The sequence below is a fragment of the Urocitellus parryii genome, chromosome 11, assembly GCF_045843805.1.
Source record: "Urocitellus parryii isolate mUroPar1 chromosome 11, mUroPar1.hap1, whole genome shotgun sequence".
In the NCBI taxonomy this organism is placed as follows: domain Eukaryota; kingdom Metazoa; phylum Chordata; class Mammalia; order Rodentia; family Sciuridae; genus Urocitellus; species Urocitellus parryii.
Genome location: NC_135541.1, coordinates 29,784,991 through 29,801,813, shown reverse-complemented (window position 1 = coordinate 29,801,813; position 16,823 = coordinate 29,784,991). Strand labels below are relative to the sequence as shown.

At 39.6% G+C, this 16,823-nt stretch overlaps 1 protein-coding gene across 4 annotated transcripts in view; it reads right to left on the bottom strand.

Annotated features, from left to right (window-relative positions):
* Nasp (nuclear autoantigenic sperm protein) overlaps window positions 1-16,514 on the bottom strand; it is a 30,976-nt gene extending 14,462 nt beyond the window's left edge. The window contains exons 1-4 of one of the 4 annotated variants that reach the window (XM_026397787.2): window positions 16,427-16,514; window positions 15,820-15,917; window positions 4,151-4,198; window positions 302-412 (exon numbers count right to left, since the gene is read on the bottom strand). In XM_026397787.2, coding sequence (XP_026253572.2) covers window positions 302-412; window positions 4,151-4,198; window positions 15,820-15,878 — 218 coding nt within the window. In that variant the 5' untranslated portion in view covers window positions 15,879-15,917; window positions 16,427-16,514. The other 3 variants (XM_026397788.2, XM_077791278.1, XM_026397789.1) reach the window with 3 other exon arrangements.
* Window positions 16,515-16,823: the final 309 nt, after the last annotated feature.

Genomic DNA, 16,823 nt, shown 5'->3' with positions numbered 1-16,823 from the left:
ATTGCTCAGTAATATTTGGTTTTATACTTACAGGAGTAAACTCCAACATGAAAAACAATCAGTTTTCGGTTTTTTGCAATGCTGAGAATTGAACTAGAGCTTCTTGTAGATTAGGCAAGTACTCTACCACTGAGCTACAACCCAGCCCTTGCTCCCCTTGCTCTTCATTTTTTCCCCCATAGAACAACTTTCTTTTTCCCCTGGTGGTGGTGCCACTGGGGATCAAACTCAGGACTATGTGCTAAAACAACTTTAAGGATTATTGGGAAAATATTACATATAGTAAACACACCATACTTACAAAAGACTAGCTGCTTCCTGGAATGCATTGACAGCTGCTGGAATATCCCCCATCACTAGATGTTTCTGTCCTAATCCCAATAGTCTTTTAGCTTCACTATCCACATCCAGGCTGCAAGAAAGATTTTAGTGTCAGATACTACTTAAATCAACATTTATTGAATACCTGCTACACTTAAACCATAAATTTTTTGATCCTGTAGTAAGATCTAGCTAACTCACATTTATTTACCACTGCAAAACCAAAGAAACCTTTCCAAATTCCCAGAACCTTCACTAGAATATTTTAAAGGTTTGTCTACTCACAAGCCTACACTGCATATTACTTTAAATATTTACTAATTAACAAATAATGAAATCAAAGGAACCATTAATTCATACAAGTTGTACTAGCTAAAAGAAAAAAAATCAAATAAAAACTTTAGTAAATAGGGCAAGAGGCAGTGATCTAGTGTGGTATTAGTATAAAGAAAGGCAAATAGGTCAAATAGAACAGAAAATAAAAACAAATCTGTACATATACTGCCAATTTTAGGTGGACACATTATTTTGTTTTTATGTGGTGCTGAGGATCAAACCCAGTGCCCCATGCATGATAGGAGAGCACTCTACCTCCGAGCCACAACGTCAGCCCTGTGAAGCTCAATTCTTATCTCACACCTTAATAAAAAAAAATTAACTTGAAATGGATCACGGGCTTTCTAAATTTAAGATGTTAAAACCTTTTAACTCCTAAAAGAAAAAAATTACAAAACTTTGGGTTTGGTAAGACTTCCTAATCATGAGAGAAAAGTACTTTTTTTTTCATCAATTAATCAGACCTTTAAACTGAAAAACTGGCTTGTTAAAAAAAAACACTTAATTTCTTAAAAAGGCAAATATGCCAAACATGGTGGCACAAACTTGTAATCCTAGCAGCCCAAGTGGCTGAGGCAGGAGGATCATGAATTTAAAAAGCCAGCCTCAGCACCTTAGCAAGGCCTTAAACAATTTAATACATAAAAAATATAAAAAGGGCTAGGAATGTGGCTCAGTGGTTAAGCTGGTATAAAAACATAAAAAAACTTTTAAAAAGGAAAACTTCAAAGTAGGAAAATACATATGCAAAACTTCTATGTGACAAAGCACTTTAATAAGCACATGATGGTAAAGTGAACTCATTAGTCATTCAAAAACCCCAAAGTAGGGCTGGAGCTGGAGCTCAAAGGCAGAGCACTTGCCCAGTATGCCTGAGGTACTGGGTTCCATCCTCAGCACCACATAAAAATAAACAAATAAAATAAATGTGTTCTGTCCATCTACCAAAAAAAAAAAAAAAGTTTATTTTTAAAATTTTTATTTTTAAACATGCAAAGCAGGGGCTGGGGCTATAGGTCAGTGGCAGAGTGCTTGCCTAGCATGCGTGAGGCACTGGATTCGATCCTCAGCACCATATAAAAATAAACAAATAGAATAAAGGCATTCTATCCATTTACAACTACAAAAAAAAATTTTTTTTAAAGAGAGAGTGAGAGAGGGGAGAGAGAGAATTTTTAATATATATATATATATATATATATATATATTTTTTTTTTTTTTTTTTTTTAGTTCTCGGAGGACACAACATCTTTGTTGGTATGTGGTGCTGCGCGCTACCGCTTGAGCCACATTCCCAGCCCAAAAAAATTTTTTTAAAATGCAAAACAAACCCTTCATTCCCACTAGAATGACAACACACACACACAAAAAAAAAAAAAAAAAAAAAACAGGCAGGACATGGTGGGACTTCCCTGTAGCTCCAGCTACTTGGGAGGCTACATAGTAGATTCCCAAGTTCCATCTGAGCAGCACAGAAAGACCCTGGCTGAAATAACTATCATATGACCCAAGCATTTCATTCCTAGGTATGCCCATAAAGACTTGGGACATAAATATTAACAGTAGTTTCATTTGTAATAGTCCCAAACTAGAAACCCAAATGGATAAACACATTGTATGTGATATGTCTACATAATGGAATAATGTTCATAAACAAAAAGAATGAACTTGCCAAGCAGAAAGTGGCACACACCAGTATTCCCATTACCTGAGGAAGCTGAGGTAAGAGAATTGAGTTCCAAGCCCATCTGGGCAACTTTGCAAGACCCTGTCTCAAATTTAAAAAATAAAAGGGCTGGAGAGGTAGCTCACTAGTAGAGTACTCCTGGGTTTAATTTCAGGTATGGCAACACAAACAAACAAGAGCTCAAAATTAAATTCTTTAACTGGCAATAGATGCTGGTAGTTGCTCTCCCTTTAAGGGACTCACTCAACTTTACTCATTTTTAGAAAAATGTCTGCCATATACTCAAGACTGAATAATCAGTCGTTCTTTCGGGTAAAACTGAAGTTACAGGAAAACACAAGTCATTTAACTTTTTTTTATTATTATTATTTTTAGATGGACACAATACCTTTGTTCACTTATTTATTTTTATATGGTGTTGAAGATCAAATCCAGTGCCTCACAAGTGCATCTACTTCAATAATATACAAAGGGCAGCCTGGCACAGTGGCACATACTGGTAATCAGAATGCTAAGGCAAGAAGATCAAAAGTTCAAGGCCAGCTTCAGCAATTTAGGGAGACCCTGTCTCAAATTTAAAAAATTAAAAAGGGGCTTGGGATGAAGCTCAGTGGTACAGTGGCTCTAGGTTCAATCCCCGTACAAACAAACACACACACACACAAAAACAAACAAACAAACAAAAAAACATATATGTGAGAAGGGCTTTAATCTATAATTCATATTTTGTCAGACAGAATACTACAAAGTCAAGTAGTGAAAGACTGAGAATTAGTAAACTTCTTAGTTTGTAGTGCTTCATTATGGACATTTCTAAGTGAAAATGGTAGTGAAGAACAAAAGAGCTACAGTACTGTTTGGTGCTGTTACCTTGATTTATGTTATGAGGACATCAGATTTATCCACCATTGGTTTTACAATATTAATGCTATTGATCAACACAATGAAAGAGGCAAAGAGTCTTGTTATTATGAAATATGGTATCAATGAATCCCTGAAAGGGTCTTGGGACCCCAAGGATGTATAAGAAAAAACTTCTGAGGAACTAGGGTATAGATCAGTGGTAGGGATTGTTCAACTCACAAGCACTGTAAAACAAAAATTAACACAAAAAAATCTTTAGTAGTGCTAAGAGGATGAGGATAAACAGACATCCAAAAAGGGAGAACATATAGGTACAGATTTATAACAATGCAGTATTAAGTAATTTCTCCTCCTATTGCTTATTCACTCAAAAAACCAAAACAGCAAACATAAAGCAAAATCATCATGTAATGATGTAATGTTTTAAATCTAAATGAAGAGCACGGGGCTTGATGATGCACGCCTGTAATCCCAGCAGCTCAGGAGGCTGAGGCAAGAGGATTGCAAGTTCAAAACCAGCTTCAGCATAAGCAAGGCACTAAGCAATTCAGTGGGACTCTGTCTAAATAAAGTACAAAAAAGAGTTGGAGATGTGGCTCAGTGGTTGAGTGCCCGAGTTCAATCCCTGGTACCTACCACCCCCCTCCTCCGCCCAAAATTAAAAGACTAAATGAAGAAAAAGTTGTTCAGCAGAATTTGTTAAGCATGAGTGAGGACAGGAGCAAAACTAAGTAAAACTTCCAATTCTTTGTTGGTATTTTTTGTATGTGGTACTAGGTTTGAACCAGGGGCACTTTACCACTGAGCTATATTCTCAGCCTTTTATTTTACTTGAGACAATCCTCAGCAGGGCAAAATAAAAATCATGAAACTAGCTGCCCTCAGGTTATACTGCTTTGTGTTTCAGATGTGAATCTAATTGAACTATGTAAATAATCTTACCTTTTTACTTTATCTGCAGAGGTAGAAGGAGCTGGAGCATCTTCAATTCTACAATGAAGAATAAAGGGAGAAAAAGTAAAAATGGAGACTATTTTAAGCCTGGATATTAAGTAAACACAGGAAAACATAAAGGAATAAATAGTTGTCATCTGCTGGATGTGTCAGTGCCCACCTGTAATCCCAATGACTAGGGAGGTTGGGGCAGGAAGATCACAAATTTGAGGCTAGAGTGGGCAATTTAGCAAACCCTATCTTGACATAAAAAATAAAAAGGGCTAGAGATGCTGCTTAGTGGCAAAGCATCCCTGGATCTCATTCCCAGTACTGCTGTGGGGAGGGAGTTGTCCTTTATTAAACACTCAATAAGAACCAAATATTACTGATTTAATTACATTGTCAAATTTAATCCTTGCCCAGTCATACATAGGGGGTTGAAAATAAGCAGCAACTTTCACAGCTAGAGTCACATAGACTATTTGCCCAGAGTCCTAGAATGCCCTTGATTCCATATCTGCAAACTTTCTGCCTCAGGCAATTATGTTCAAATAGTGTTTGTTTTGCAGTGGTGCTAGGGATCCAACCCAGGCCTCATGCAGGCTAGGCAAATGCTCTACCACTGAGCAACATCCCCAGTCTGTTATTAAGGGGTCATTCTGACCAAATGGCCTAGTACAGAGCTTCTCAGACTACTCTTGAGGGACTAAGTTTCTCATTTCCAATCTGTAGATACAGTAGAAATGCCAGGATAATGTCAAATTGCTTTATATTTCTAAATATATCCCAACATTTTTACTTATCTCTATATACCAGTAATAGTTCAAAAACAAACACTATCTATTTGGTATAACACAAATGTCCAAAGTTTGTACAGCAAAAAATAAACACATCAATGCTGCACATTCATACAATACCAACTTTCACAGCTAGTCATGATAGGATTAACAGAGACTATATTTTCCCTTCCATTTCAAATAACTTAAAACATGGCCGATGTCTATCTAGAGGCCTGTTGCCATTTCTGTCTTCAGTGAAATTTTTGTCCCCAAGAAAGTATAACAGATTGAATTGGTGTAGTGTATTCTTGGTTATCAAAAAATACTCATGTCGGGGCTGGAGATGTGGCTCAGCGGTAGCGCGCTCGCCTGGCATGCGTGCGGCCCGGGTTCCATCCTCAGCACCACATACCAACAAAGATGTTGTGTCCGCCGAGAACTAAAAAATAAATATTAAAAAAAATTCTCTCTCTCTCTCCTCTCTCACTCTCTCTTTAAAAAAAAAAATTCTCTCTCTCTCTCTCTCCCCTCTCTCACTCTCTCTTTAAAAAAAAAAATACTCATGTAGCTTCGGGATTTTGAATTGGTGAATATTCATGATGTGTGGAAAAGCATGATACACACCACAATCTCAATTACACAAAATGGGATATTGTGTATATATGCACACAACCTAGAGGGACACGTCCAACTAAGCTTCTTGTGACTGGATGATTTTGTTTTTTGCTTGTTTTTTTTTTTCCTGTGATGTACAATTTACTTTTAAAAAATAAAAATTATTTTAAAAACCTGTTAAAAAAAAAAAAACAATATGGCCGACGAAATACATGGATTATCAGTTTTCAAACACTGAACAACTAGACAATGATCCAAGAAGAACAAGGTGAGCCTTCTGAGTGCCCCAAATTCCTGCCTAGAGTTTCAACCAGAACACAGAAGAAACTCAAACAGACTCTAATAAACACACATAACTAAGGCGACTTTGGGAAGCCCCAAGGTAGCCAGAATTAAAAAGCAAGCTGTAGAAATCTGCAGAGTTCCTCCAGGCTTTGGTTAGGTGCTAATCAGCTTACTGAGGAAGAAAACTACTGAGAGGGCCTCAGTGATAGATACTTTGCATAGAAGCCTTGCAGAAAAACAATCCTCAAAAGGAATGAACTAGCCAGATGTAATGGAGCATGCCTATAACCCCAGTGATTGGGGAGGCTGAGACAGGAGGATCCCAAATTTGAGATCAGTCTTGGTAACTGTGAAGAGCTCAGCAACTTTGCAAAACCCAGTTTCAAACTAAAAAAATAAAACAGACTGTGAGCCAGGCATGGTGGTAAGTGCCTGTAATCAGAGCAGCTCCAGAGGCTAAGGCAGGAGAATCAAAGAGTTCAAAGCCAGCTTCAGCAATTTACCAAGGCCTGAAGTAAAACCCTGTCTCTAAAAAAATATACAAAAGGGCTGGGGATATGGCTCAGTGATTAAATGCCCTGGATTCAAGCCCCCCCCCCCAACAAAAACAAGCCTGCATGTGTGCATGGTGCATGTGTAGTTCAGTGGTAAAGTACCCCGAGCTCAATTCCCAATATCACAAAAAGAAAAAAAAAAGAGAAATTTTAAGTATTTCCAAAGAACTGCATCTCAGAATGTAACCAAAAATATGCATTTATATGTGTATATAATATATTCAAGGAATTTTAAAAATCTATTTAATCCCTAGCACACTGCCTCACCCCCAATTCCAGCAACCAGGCAAACAAGGAAACAAAAACAGGAAACCCATATTGGGCAAGGGTGGGGGGGGAGATGAACAGAAAATCATCCAGAAATGACACAGAATTAGATACTGATACTAAAACAATTATAAATATATTCCACATGCTCACGAAGGTAAAAATTAAAAACATGATAAATTATAATATTTTTTTGTAAAGACCCAAAATCAAACCTCAGGAGATAAAAAGTATACCTGACAGGAGTAACAGATTAGATCCTACAGTATAAAAGATTCACGAACTTAGACACAGCAGTACAAACCATCTGTAATGAAAATACAGAGGCAAAATGAAAAAAAAAAAAAAAAAAAAACATAACATGTCCAAACTGATATGTAATGTTCTTCACCATGTTGAGTATGAGGAAGTTAGACATACCTATATACTATGATTCCATTTATATGAAGTTCAAAACCAAGCAAAACTATACTGTGATGTTGTAAATCAATTCCTATTTTATGGAGAAGAAGCTTGCCCAGTTACAGGGATCATTTAGTAACCTATATGACCCCTATCATAATGCACTATATTCCAATTACCTATCAATTTTCTGCATTCCTGCCAGGACAAGCACAAGGCCTGGCATCTAAATAGTATTTATTAAAATAAGTGACTGGACTGGGGTTGTAGCTCAGTGGTGAAACACTCACCTAGGACATGTGAGGCACTGGGTCTGAACCTCAGCACCACATAAAAATAAATAAGTAAAATAAAGGTACTGTGTCCATGTACAACTTAAAAAATAATAAGTGACTGATGCTTAATCACCAGGATTAAAGGCAAATGACTTGCCACAATAATTATAGTAAATAGTATCTATCTTGCAGAACTACCTATTAAATGAGAAAGTCCATAAAGTGCTAGTATAATAGTTGGGATATAAAGAATTCTATATACAGATTCTAGCAATTGTTAGCAACAAAATAAAGAAGATAGGAAAAAAATGGAGGTGGTATCAAAGAAAAAGAAGTTTGAAGGAAGAAGTAGCTATAGTATCAATGCAGCAAAAAGATTAGGAACTAATTAGAAAACTCAGAATAAGAACTGGTTTAGTATTTAGACAATAATTTAAGTTTAAAAGACATAAAGGGAATGCAAACTGAAACAGGTTGAATAAATGTGCATACTCAGTACACTACACACTTGTCCTATTAAATTGTGGTTGGATGACCAGGAATTGAGATCTTATTCATTTCCCTAACACCTAACATTAAAATATACATTTAAATACATCTATTAAAAAAAATTAGCAAACAGTAAGAAAATGGAGATTTCTAGGAATAGATTCTTATCTGAAGTTTGTGAAGGGAAATGAAGATAACAGCTAAAGAGATGATAGAGAAAATGTCATGTGTTTTGGATGGTTGAATATAGGGATTATGTGCCAATCAATAGAGGGGAAAAGGAGAGGAGGCTCCAAGAGACCAAACAAGTAGTGGCTACTTGGACAACTAGGCATTATAAATGCAAATTTCCAGTTGTAACTAGGTAAAGTAATGCATGCTTGTAATTCCAGCACTCAAGCAAACCAAGAGGCTGAGGCAGGAGGAACACAAAGTCAAAGCCAGCCTCAGCAATTTAGCCAGACCCTATCTAAAATACAAAAAGGGCTGGGGATATAGCTCAAGGTACAAATGCCCCTGGGTTCAACCCCAGTACCACAAAAGTAAACACACACAAATACTTAAATTGTTTCATCTTCAAGGCATCTTTTTCTTTAACATAAACCTTCACTCTGCAAAATATTCTATTTAGGTTTTTTTGGGGGGGAGACTTCTAAGTTCCACAAGAGGTTTCAACCCTCTAGCCATCTATTCTGTTACATACAGTAAAGAATCTGAACAAACATTTAAAGCAGAAAAGTATACAACAGTAATGACTGACCTCCCTTTAAATTCTTGCATACAACACTGGCAATCATACAACATCCCCCCAGATTAGTCTTTTCATCTTTCAAAATAACTATTACTTTTACTTTTCTCTCCTCAAATCTTCTACACAGTATTTCACTCCATCTTTTTTTTTAAAAGTTAGCCTTAGGGCTTTTTTTTTTTTTTTTAAGAGAGAGAGAGAATTTTTTAATATTTATTTATTTAGTTTTCAGCAGACACAACATCTCTGTATGTGGTGCTGAGGATCGAACCCGGGCCGCCCGCATGCCAGGTAAGCGCGCTACCGCTTGAGCCACATCCCCAGCCCTCACTCCATCTTATAAGCAGACTTTGCCTCATAGTTCCCTAAGCAAAAAAGAAATCCCCCTTCCTCAACCACCCAAACTGTCAATCTCCTTGTAAGACTTACTATTCTCTGCTATTCCTAGTTCCATGAATGAAATTTCCTTGCCAAAACTGCTCCCTCCTACCATACAATCTTTGAAGTCATCCCTGACTACCCACTTACTCATATTATCATTTTAAAATAGGACACATTAATATGCCTGCATAGCACTTAACACTGACATTCTCTCATCTTTATATTTATTGTCTTTACCCCAGAAATGGAAACTACATTTGCAAACAGTATCTTAACCACTCAACAGCACCTTAAGGATAGTATGTCTGGTACTAAAAAAGAAAAATACTCATTAATATAAGAAAGACACACAACCTGGGAGGGAGAATGGATCTTAACATGTTGAACTTCCCCTTGATTATCACCATTTTACAAATGGGAAAAATGAGGTTCAGTGGCAGAGTCCAAGTAGAATCCAGTTTTCTTGACTCCTAGTCATGACAGAAACAATATCCTCTGTCTTCCTCCATACAAAGTTATATATGGCCTTATAAATAAATACAAGTTTGCCATGCACAGTGGCAATTCCAGTTACTCAGAAGGATGAGGCAGGAGGATTCAAGTTTGAGGTCAGGCTCAAAGTTATTGAGGCTAACACAAAATAAAAACTTAAAAAGGGCTACGAGTACAGCTCATTTATAAAGTGCCCAGATTCAATCCCCAGCACTTTAAATAAATTCAGCAGCTATTTCAGAATGGATAAAATGTGGTATTAATACAACAGAACACTATACAGCAAATAGAAATCACTAAGAACAAGTAACAGATGTTCCTCACCATGTTGAGTGTGAGGAGGTTAGACATACCTATATACTGTGATTCCATTTAGTTCAAAACCAAGCAAAACTATACTGTGATGTTGTAAGTCAGAACTATAGACAAGGATGTTGGCAAAAGGGCAATTGAGTTTCTGGGTTCCCTTATATTGTCCAATTTCCTTTTGTGAAAAATCATCTATACACATATCTTGTACACTTTTAATGTAGCTATGGTTAACTTCAATAAAATGTACTAAAAACTTAGCAAGATTTTTTTTTTTTAAAGTTCAATTACTTACCTTTGAAGCCAGGAAAAAGAGCCTGGCATGGTGGCACACACCTGTAAAACCAACAACTCAGGAAGCTGAGGCAGAAGGATCACAAATTCAAAGCAAGCCTCAGCAATTTAGCCAGACCCAACCAACATAGTGAGACCCTGTCTCAAAAAAATAAAGAAAAAGGGCTGGGGATGTGGCTCAGTGGTTAATTGCCCCTGGGTTCAATCCCCAGTAACCACCTCCCTCCAAAAAAGGGGGGGGAAAACGTCAGATGGGGGTGTAATCCCAAGGGTTGGGAAGACTTAGGCAGGAGTATCCCCAATTTGAGGCCAGACTGGTCAACTTAATGAGACCCTGTCTCAAAATAAGTTTTTTTCTTTTTCTTTTTCTTTTTCTTTTTTTTTGGTGCTATGAGGCAAGCACTCTACCAAATGAGCTATATCCCCAGCCCAAAATAAAAACTTTTATAAAGTCTGAGGATATAGTTCACTGGTAGTGTGCCCCTGGCTTCAATCCACATTACCTCAAAAGGAAAAAGGAAAAAAATCCACACTTAGGGATACCCCTAAAGTTAAAAAGCAGGAATTCAAATCTATTTTTTTTTTTTAACTAGACCTGGCTTCCTTCTATTAACTGAAATTTCCACTGTAGATTTAGATTTAAATAGGAGCAACAATAACTTGAGGACCTCCAGCTGTTAATGCATAAAAGTGCAACTATTTTTTGTTGATTCTTTGTCCTGTGACTTTCCTAAACACATTGTGTGTGTGTGTGTGTGTGTGTGTGTGTGTGTGAGAGAGAGAGAGAGAGAGAGAGAGAGAGAGACAGAGACACAGAGAGAGAGAGAGAGAAATGTTTAGGGTGCATCTATTTTGGTTTTGGTTTTTGGTACTAGGGATTGAACCAGGGGAGCTTTATCATTAAGCTACATCCCCAACCCTTTTTATTACATTTTTTTTCCCCTGAGACAGGATTCTCCCTAGGTTGCTCAATGATTTACTAAATTACTAAAGCTAGCTGGCATTCAACTTGTGATACACCTGCCTCAGCTGGGATTATAGGTATGCATCACTGAGGCCATCTTAGACCTCAATTTGGGGGGGGGGGGGGGGGCGGGTACCAGGGATTAAACTCAGGAGCACTCAACCACTGAGCCACATCCCCAACCTTACTTTATATTTAGTCAGGGTCTCATTGAGTTGCTTAGCACCTTGTTTTTGCTGAGGCTGGCTTTGAACTTTCAATCCTCCTGCCTCAGCCTCCTGAGCTGCTGGGAATACAGGTAGACACCACAGCTCCTGGCTAGATCTGTTTTGAAGATCAGAATTATATTTAGAAATTATTCTAGCACACTTATTCCATTTATTTTTCTTCCCCACTTCCTTCTCTTACCTCTGAAAAGCACCTTGAGATTACCAGTATCAATTCATTAAATACAATCTTCTTAGTATAATTTTTATTCAGTCCAACTATGACACCCTCTTCCCATTAGTATAATTTTTATTCAGTCCAACTATGGCACCCTCTTCCCATTTACACAAACTAATATAGTGTCCTCCATACTATCAAAGCAAGGGTTAAGCCAGGCACAGTGGCACATGCCTATAATCCCAACGCCAACCTCACAAAAGCAAGGCACTAAGCAACTCAGTGAGAACCTGTCTCTAAATAAAATACAAAATAGGGCTGGGGAGTAGCTCAGTGAGCAAGTGCCCCTCAGTTGTTCATCCCTGTTACAAAAAAAATAAAAATTTTTCTGGAGAGTTAAGCAGATCAGAGTATATGCAGTAGTGCAGTTTAGACATATTGTTGCTAGGCTTGAGTGAAAATTATGGTATTAATCCCAGGTACTGAAAAAAAAAGTGGGGGGTAAAATGAGGGCCTAGGGATGTAGAGCACTTGCCTAGCTTGTGAGAGGCCCTGGTTTTAATCTCTGATCCCCCAAAAAATAAAAGTTAGGGGTAAAAAGAAATACTAAAAAGAATTAAATAAATGTCGACATATAAAATCTTGAGACTTTGTGATAGATTGGTAGTTATTTGTATTTCAATATTTATTTTTCTCTTCTTTTATAGCAATAACAGAATCCTGGCAAGGCATGGTGGCACAGAGCCTGAAATCCCATCAGCTCCAGAGATTGAGGCAGGAGGATCAGGAGTTCAAAGCCAGCCTCAGCAAAAGCAAGGTACTAAGCAACTTAGTGAGACCCTGTCTCTAAATAAAATACAAAATAAGGCTGGGGATGTGGCTCAGTGGTTGAGTGCCCCTTAGTTCATCCCTATACCACCCCCCCAAAAAAAAACCACCACTGGTTAAACAGGTAAATCTTTCACACAAATATATCCCAACTACAATGACATTAAATTGTCATAATCCCATACATGAAGCTTCACAGTTCTTAAACAGCAAAACAGACTGGGTGTGCTGGCACATGCCCATCCCACCAATTCTGGAAACTGAGGCAGGAGTATAACAAGTTCAAGGCCAACCACAGCAATTGTGGTGAGGCCCTAAACAATTTAGTGAGACCTATCTCAAAATTAAAAGGGCTGGGGACTTGGTTCAGCAGTAAAGCACCCCTGGGTTCAATCTCCAATACAAAAAACAAATTTTAAAAAAACAGTACATTAGTAAGTATCAACAAAAACCCTAACACAGATGGAAAAAAACAGCCAGGCACAGTGGCACACACCTGCAATCCCAGCAACTGGTAGAGGCAGGAGGATGGCAAGTTCAAAGCCAGCCTCAGCAATGAGGGAAGCCCTAAGCAAATTAGTTAGACCTTGTTTCAAAAAATAAAAAGGGCTGGGGGTGTGGCTCAGTATTTAAGTGCCCCTGACTTCAATCCCTGGTACCAAATAAACAAAGATGGAACAAACCACTTGTGGAAATAGAAATGGCAAACTCCAAAGATTACTGCACTAAACAATGAATTTTCATCTAGATGATTTCTCTTCTAAAATATGACACCAGACAACTAAGTCAAAAGTAAATGCATTACATAAGGCTTTTCTGAGTTTTATCATTCCTTCCTACCTCTATAATTCAAACTGTATTTTTTAATATAAAGAAAAAGGTTAATAACTAGTTAGAAAGCTAAGAATGACAGGAATTGATTTAGCATTTAGACAATCACTGACTACCTTAAGCAACGTTATTTAAATGGCGTAAGGGACAGAAGCCAAACTTAGGGTTTTGTTGGTTTTTTTTTTTTTTTTTTTTTTTTTTTTTTTTGGTACCAGGGATTGAACCCAGGAGCACTTAACCACTGAGTCACATCCCCAGCCTTCTTTTTAATACTTACAAGGTCTCACTGAGTTACTTAGGGCCTCCCTCAATTGCTGAGGCTGGCTTCAGCCTCCTGAGCTGCTAAGATTACAAGCATGCTCCACTGCGCCAGGCTAAACTCAGGCTTTTTAAAAGATGATGAGACCCAGACTGGGATTGTATCAGATGTAGAGTGCTTGCCTAGCACACGCGAGGGACTAGGTTTGATCCTTAGCAGCACATAAAAATAAACAAATATTTTTTTAAAATATTATGTATATTAAAAAAAAAAGATGATGAGACCAGTCCAACATCATTGCTTAAGCAAAGATGGTATCAAAACTGATTCTGAATTGAGACTTATTTCTCATCCTATTTTTTTTCTCTACTTGTTTAGAAGTTAAACTTATTTCATTATCTCAATGGTTACATACTGAAGTTATAAATAATGGGTCCAAGTCACTTTTTTTTACACTCCCATTGAACATCAGTTCCTTAGAAGTTTTACTTCTAAACAGCTCCCAACTTAACCAAGATTTACTGCCTCCATGGTTCTCTCAGACTAATTAATTAGACTTGTCATGCATTTTTCTGTCAGGTAAAAGTTTTTGGTAGAAGAGGGTATGAAAATTGAAGTTTTGTGATTTAACCCAGATCCAGCCACTTAATTGGAACTTATCTGTCCATTCTTGCCTTTGGTTTACTCACCTGTAGAAAGGAGATAGACACTACTTCACCCTGTATTCATGAATTAAATAATGCTTTAATTAAAAAAATACTCAGAATTGCTCAGTTGCTGATAAAACAAATTATGTAGGTGCCTCGATACATAAATTTTCTATCCAACTTACAGGAGGCTGGAGTTCACTAATAACCTAACTTTGACTAGACACAAATGACCTGGATATCAACAACACAAATTTATTCACACTTTTTACCTCTCAAGAAAAACACATACATAGATTGGGGCTGTACCTCAGTGAAAGAGTTTGCCTAGCAGCATGCTCTATTCTCTGAGTTCCTAGCCAGCACTGCAAAAAACACACCACACCTAGTATTAGAGGGGTGAGGAGCCTCCTAAGTGGAATATTGACTGATATAAGGGTCCAATAAGCACCATAAAAAGTGATTCTTTTTGTAACAGACATAACTCCCAAACCCCATCTATTCTGATCCTATGGTTCCATTGACTTGAGAGGGGAGGCAGGAGGAACTGTTCCTCAAAGTTAGGTCAGTTTCAAAATTAGGAAGGCCCATAAACAACTAAAGCTAAAAACGGAAGTTCCTAATTGATACTGAAGGTGGTTTGAGAACCCTTGCTTTTCATAAACCCACTAGGAAATGAACCAAAAGGTAGTAGGTAGAGTAATAAAGATATGTGAATCTCTGATCACTATAAATTTAAGTGTAAAACTTTAGAAAAATAGATATAAAAAATTCACAGTAATCTTTACTTTTACAAGGACGGCAACAAGAGAAATTAGACCCCCCCTCCAAAAAAAAAAAAAAAAAAAAACACTCAGGCTACTAACACCAGAGGAAATCAGGACCTACTGTTTGGAAAACATTTGTTTCTTGAACTGATGTGGCACTTCTGTCCACTGGTTACAAAATAGCTTATGCTTTTGTGGCACTATGCCTTTTCAAAGAAATTATACCTTTTCTCCCTCCAGTCGTACTTGCGTACGGCCTATTCACTTGGCAACTAAACCCTGAGAAATGAGGAGCTCGACCCATCACCAGGTGAAGCCGCTACGCATTCGGATGTCTCCTAAGAAGCCAACTCTCTGCCCACACCTCCAAAGTCTAAAGAACCACGACGTTCCCATCAGGGGCTGGGGTGCGCCGAGTATCGGTCCCTCAGTACTCTTCAGCGCACCAGGTGAGAAAGCCCGCTAGCCGGAAGCCCTCCCGCGAGCCACCACGGAAGTCTAAGGCTCCAGCCACTGTAGCCCCAAACAATGGAGTTTTCCCGCCTCCTCAAGGCTCCGCCCCCTGCTCCAGAGCCGGCGGAGGGAAGCGAACGCACGCGCGTCAGGCCCCGCCCTCCACGAGGCCCCGCCCATCCGACCCCTGGGGTTCAGCCTCCTCGTGCAAAGGTGTTTTTTTTTTTTTTGGCGCCAAATCTATTGGTTACATTCTCGGGTTGTCTAGGGGCACTACAGGAGGGAACACGCTTAGACTGAGGTGTCAGTAGGAATGTGAGGGCAGACCAGCGCGCCAGGGCCCCGCCTCCTCACCAGCAGCCCTGAGCCAAGGGAGGAAGGAGAGGGGCAGACGATGGAGACAGCCGCCGCTGCCCCCGGCAAGATGGCGGCCGCAAAAAGCAGGGCAGGGGGCGCCAGCCACCAGCCGTTACCGCTAGTGAGCGGGCTCTTAGCAAAAGCGGGGGTTCTACACTGTTCAGGCCTCGCTGAACGCCGGCAGGTCGGGGGGAACCAGTCTTCCCTCCCACTGGTATATCCTCCTACAGAGCCCCCATCCACCAGCTCTACCGCGGAATGGCCAGTGCCTCAAGCGCGCCATGGTCCCGCTTACTTGTCGGCGGAAACCAGTTCCGCGGCGATGGCAGCAGTGGCTGTGGACTCTGTGGCCATCGTTCCCCTCAAGTGGTGGACCTGTGAGCGGAATGGAACCTGTGAGGAAAACAGAGGGAATTTTGGACGCCAGAGACTTATTAGGGGACAGAAAATGGCAGATTAGGGACCCCTCGCGGCTGGGGCCCTCCTATATACCATGGCCCTTGCCCCGCCCACCCACTTCCGGATCCTCCTCCCCAGGTTTAAAGGGCCAGGACTCAACCCCTTTCGATATCAAGGGCACCCCCACCCTCTCAGTATGACTCTGTGGGATAACTTCCCTCCCTAGCCCACTTTCCCTCAAAAAATCAACTTCCTGCTTCTATAATAAGTAGCGTAAGAAGAACCAGAATCTTGATACTACAACTCCTGACAAGGTGTCAGCCTGCAGCTTCTACAGAAAGTGAAGCCGGAGCTGCTCTGCATGTGTGGAGCGAGTAGCGGAGGCTCTCCTTCTGGCCCCGATACCCGAGAAAGCGACTGAGAGTGTCTCTCCGTCCTCTCAATCTTAACGGATAAACACGCAAGAGCTGAGCACGGGTCCAGCAGTAACGGCTGGAACTGACCTCCGTGAGAGACGCGTGGCTCTGGACCTCAGCAACTACTGACGGAAGAGGATGCTGTTCTAGGATTGGCTACAGCTGAAACTACCGCGCCTGATTCAAAGTTCTGGGCTGCGGCAGGATGAGACTGGCTCCTCCTTCCGGACACGCCCCCTTTAGGTGACCCAATCCGCTTGTGCCGTCGTTTTAGGCCCTACCCAGACTTCAAATCCGACTACTTCAACTCAGATGAGACCCGTCGGTCGGGGCTGCAGTCTCAGTTTCAACTACATTGGGTTTACTGTGTTTGAATGCTATTAGCCGTCATATTCAATCGTAACAACTAAAATACTAATGAGATCAGTGTTATCAGCCATTTCATAGAAAAAGAAACCAAAGTTCAAGAAAGGTTGACCAGCTC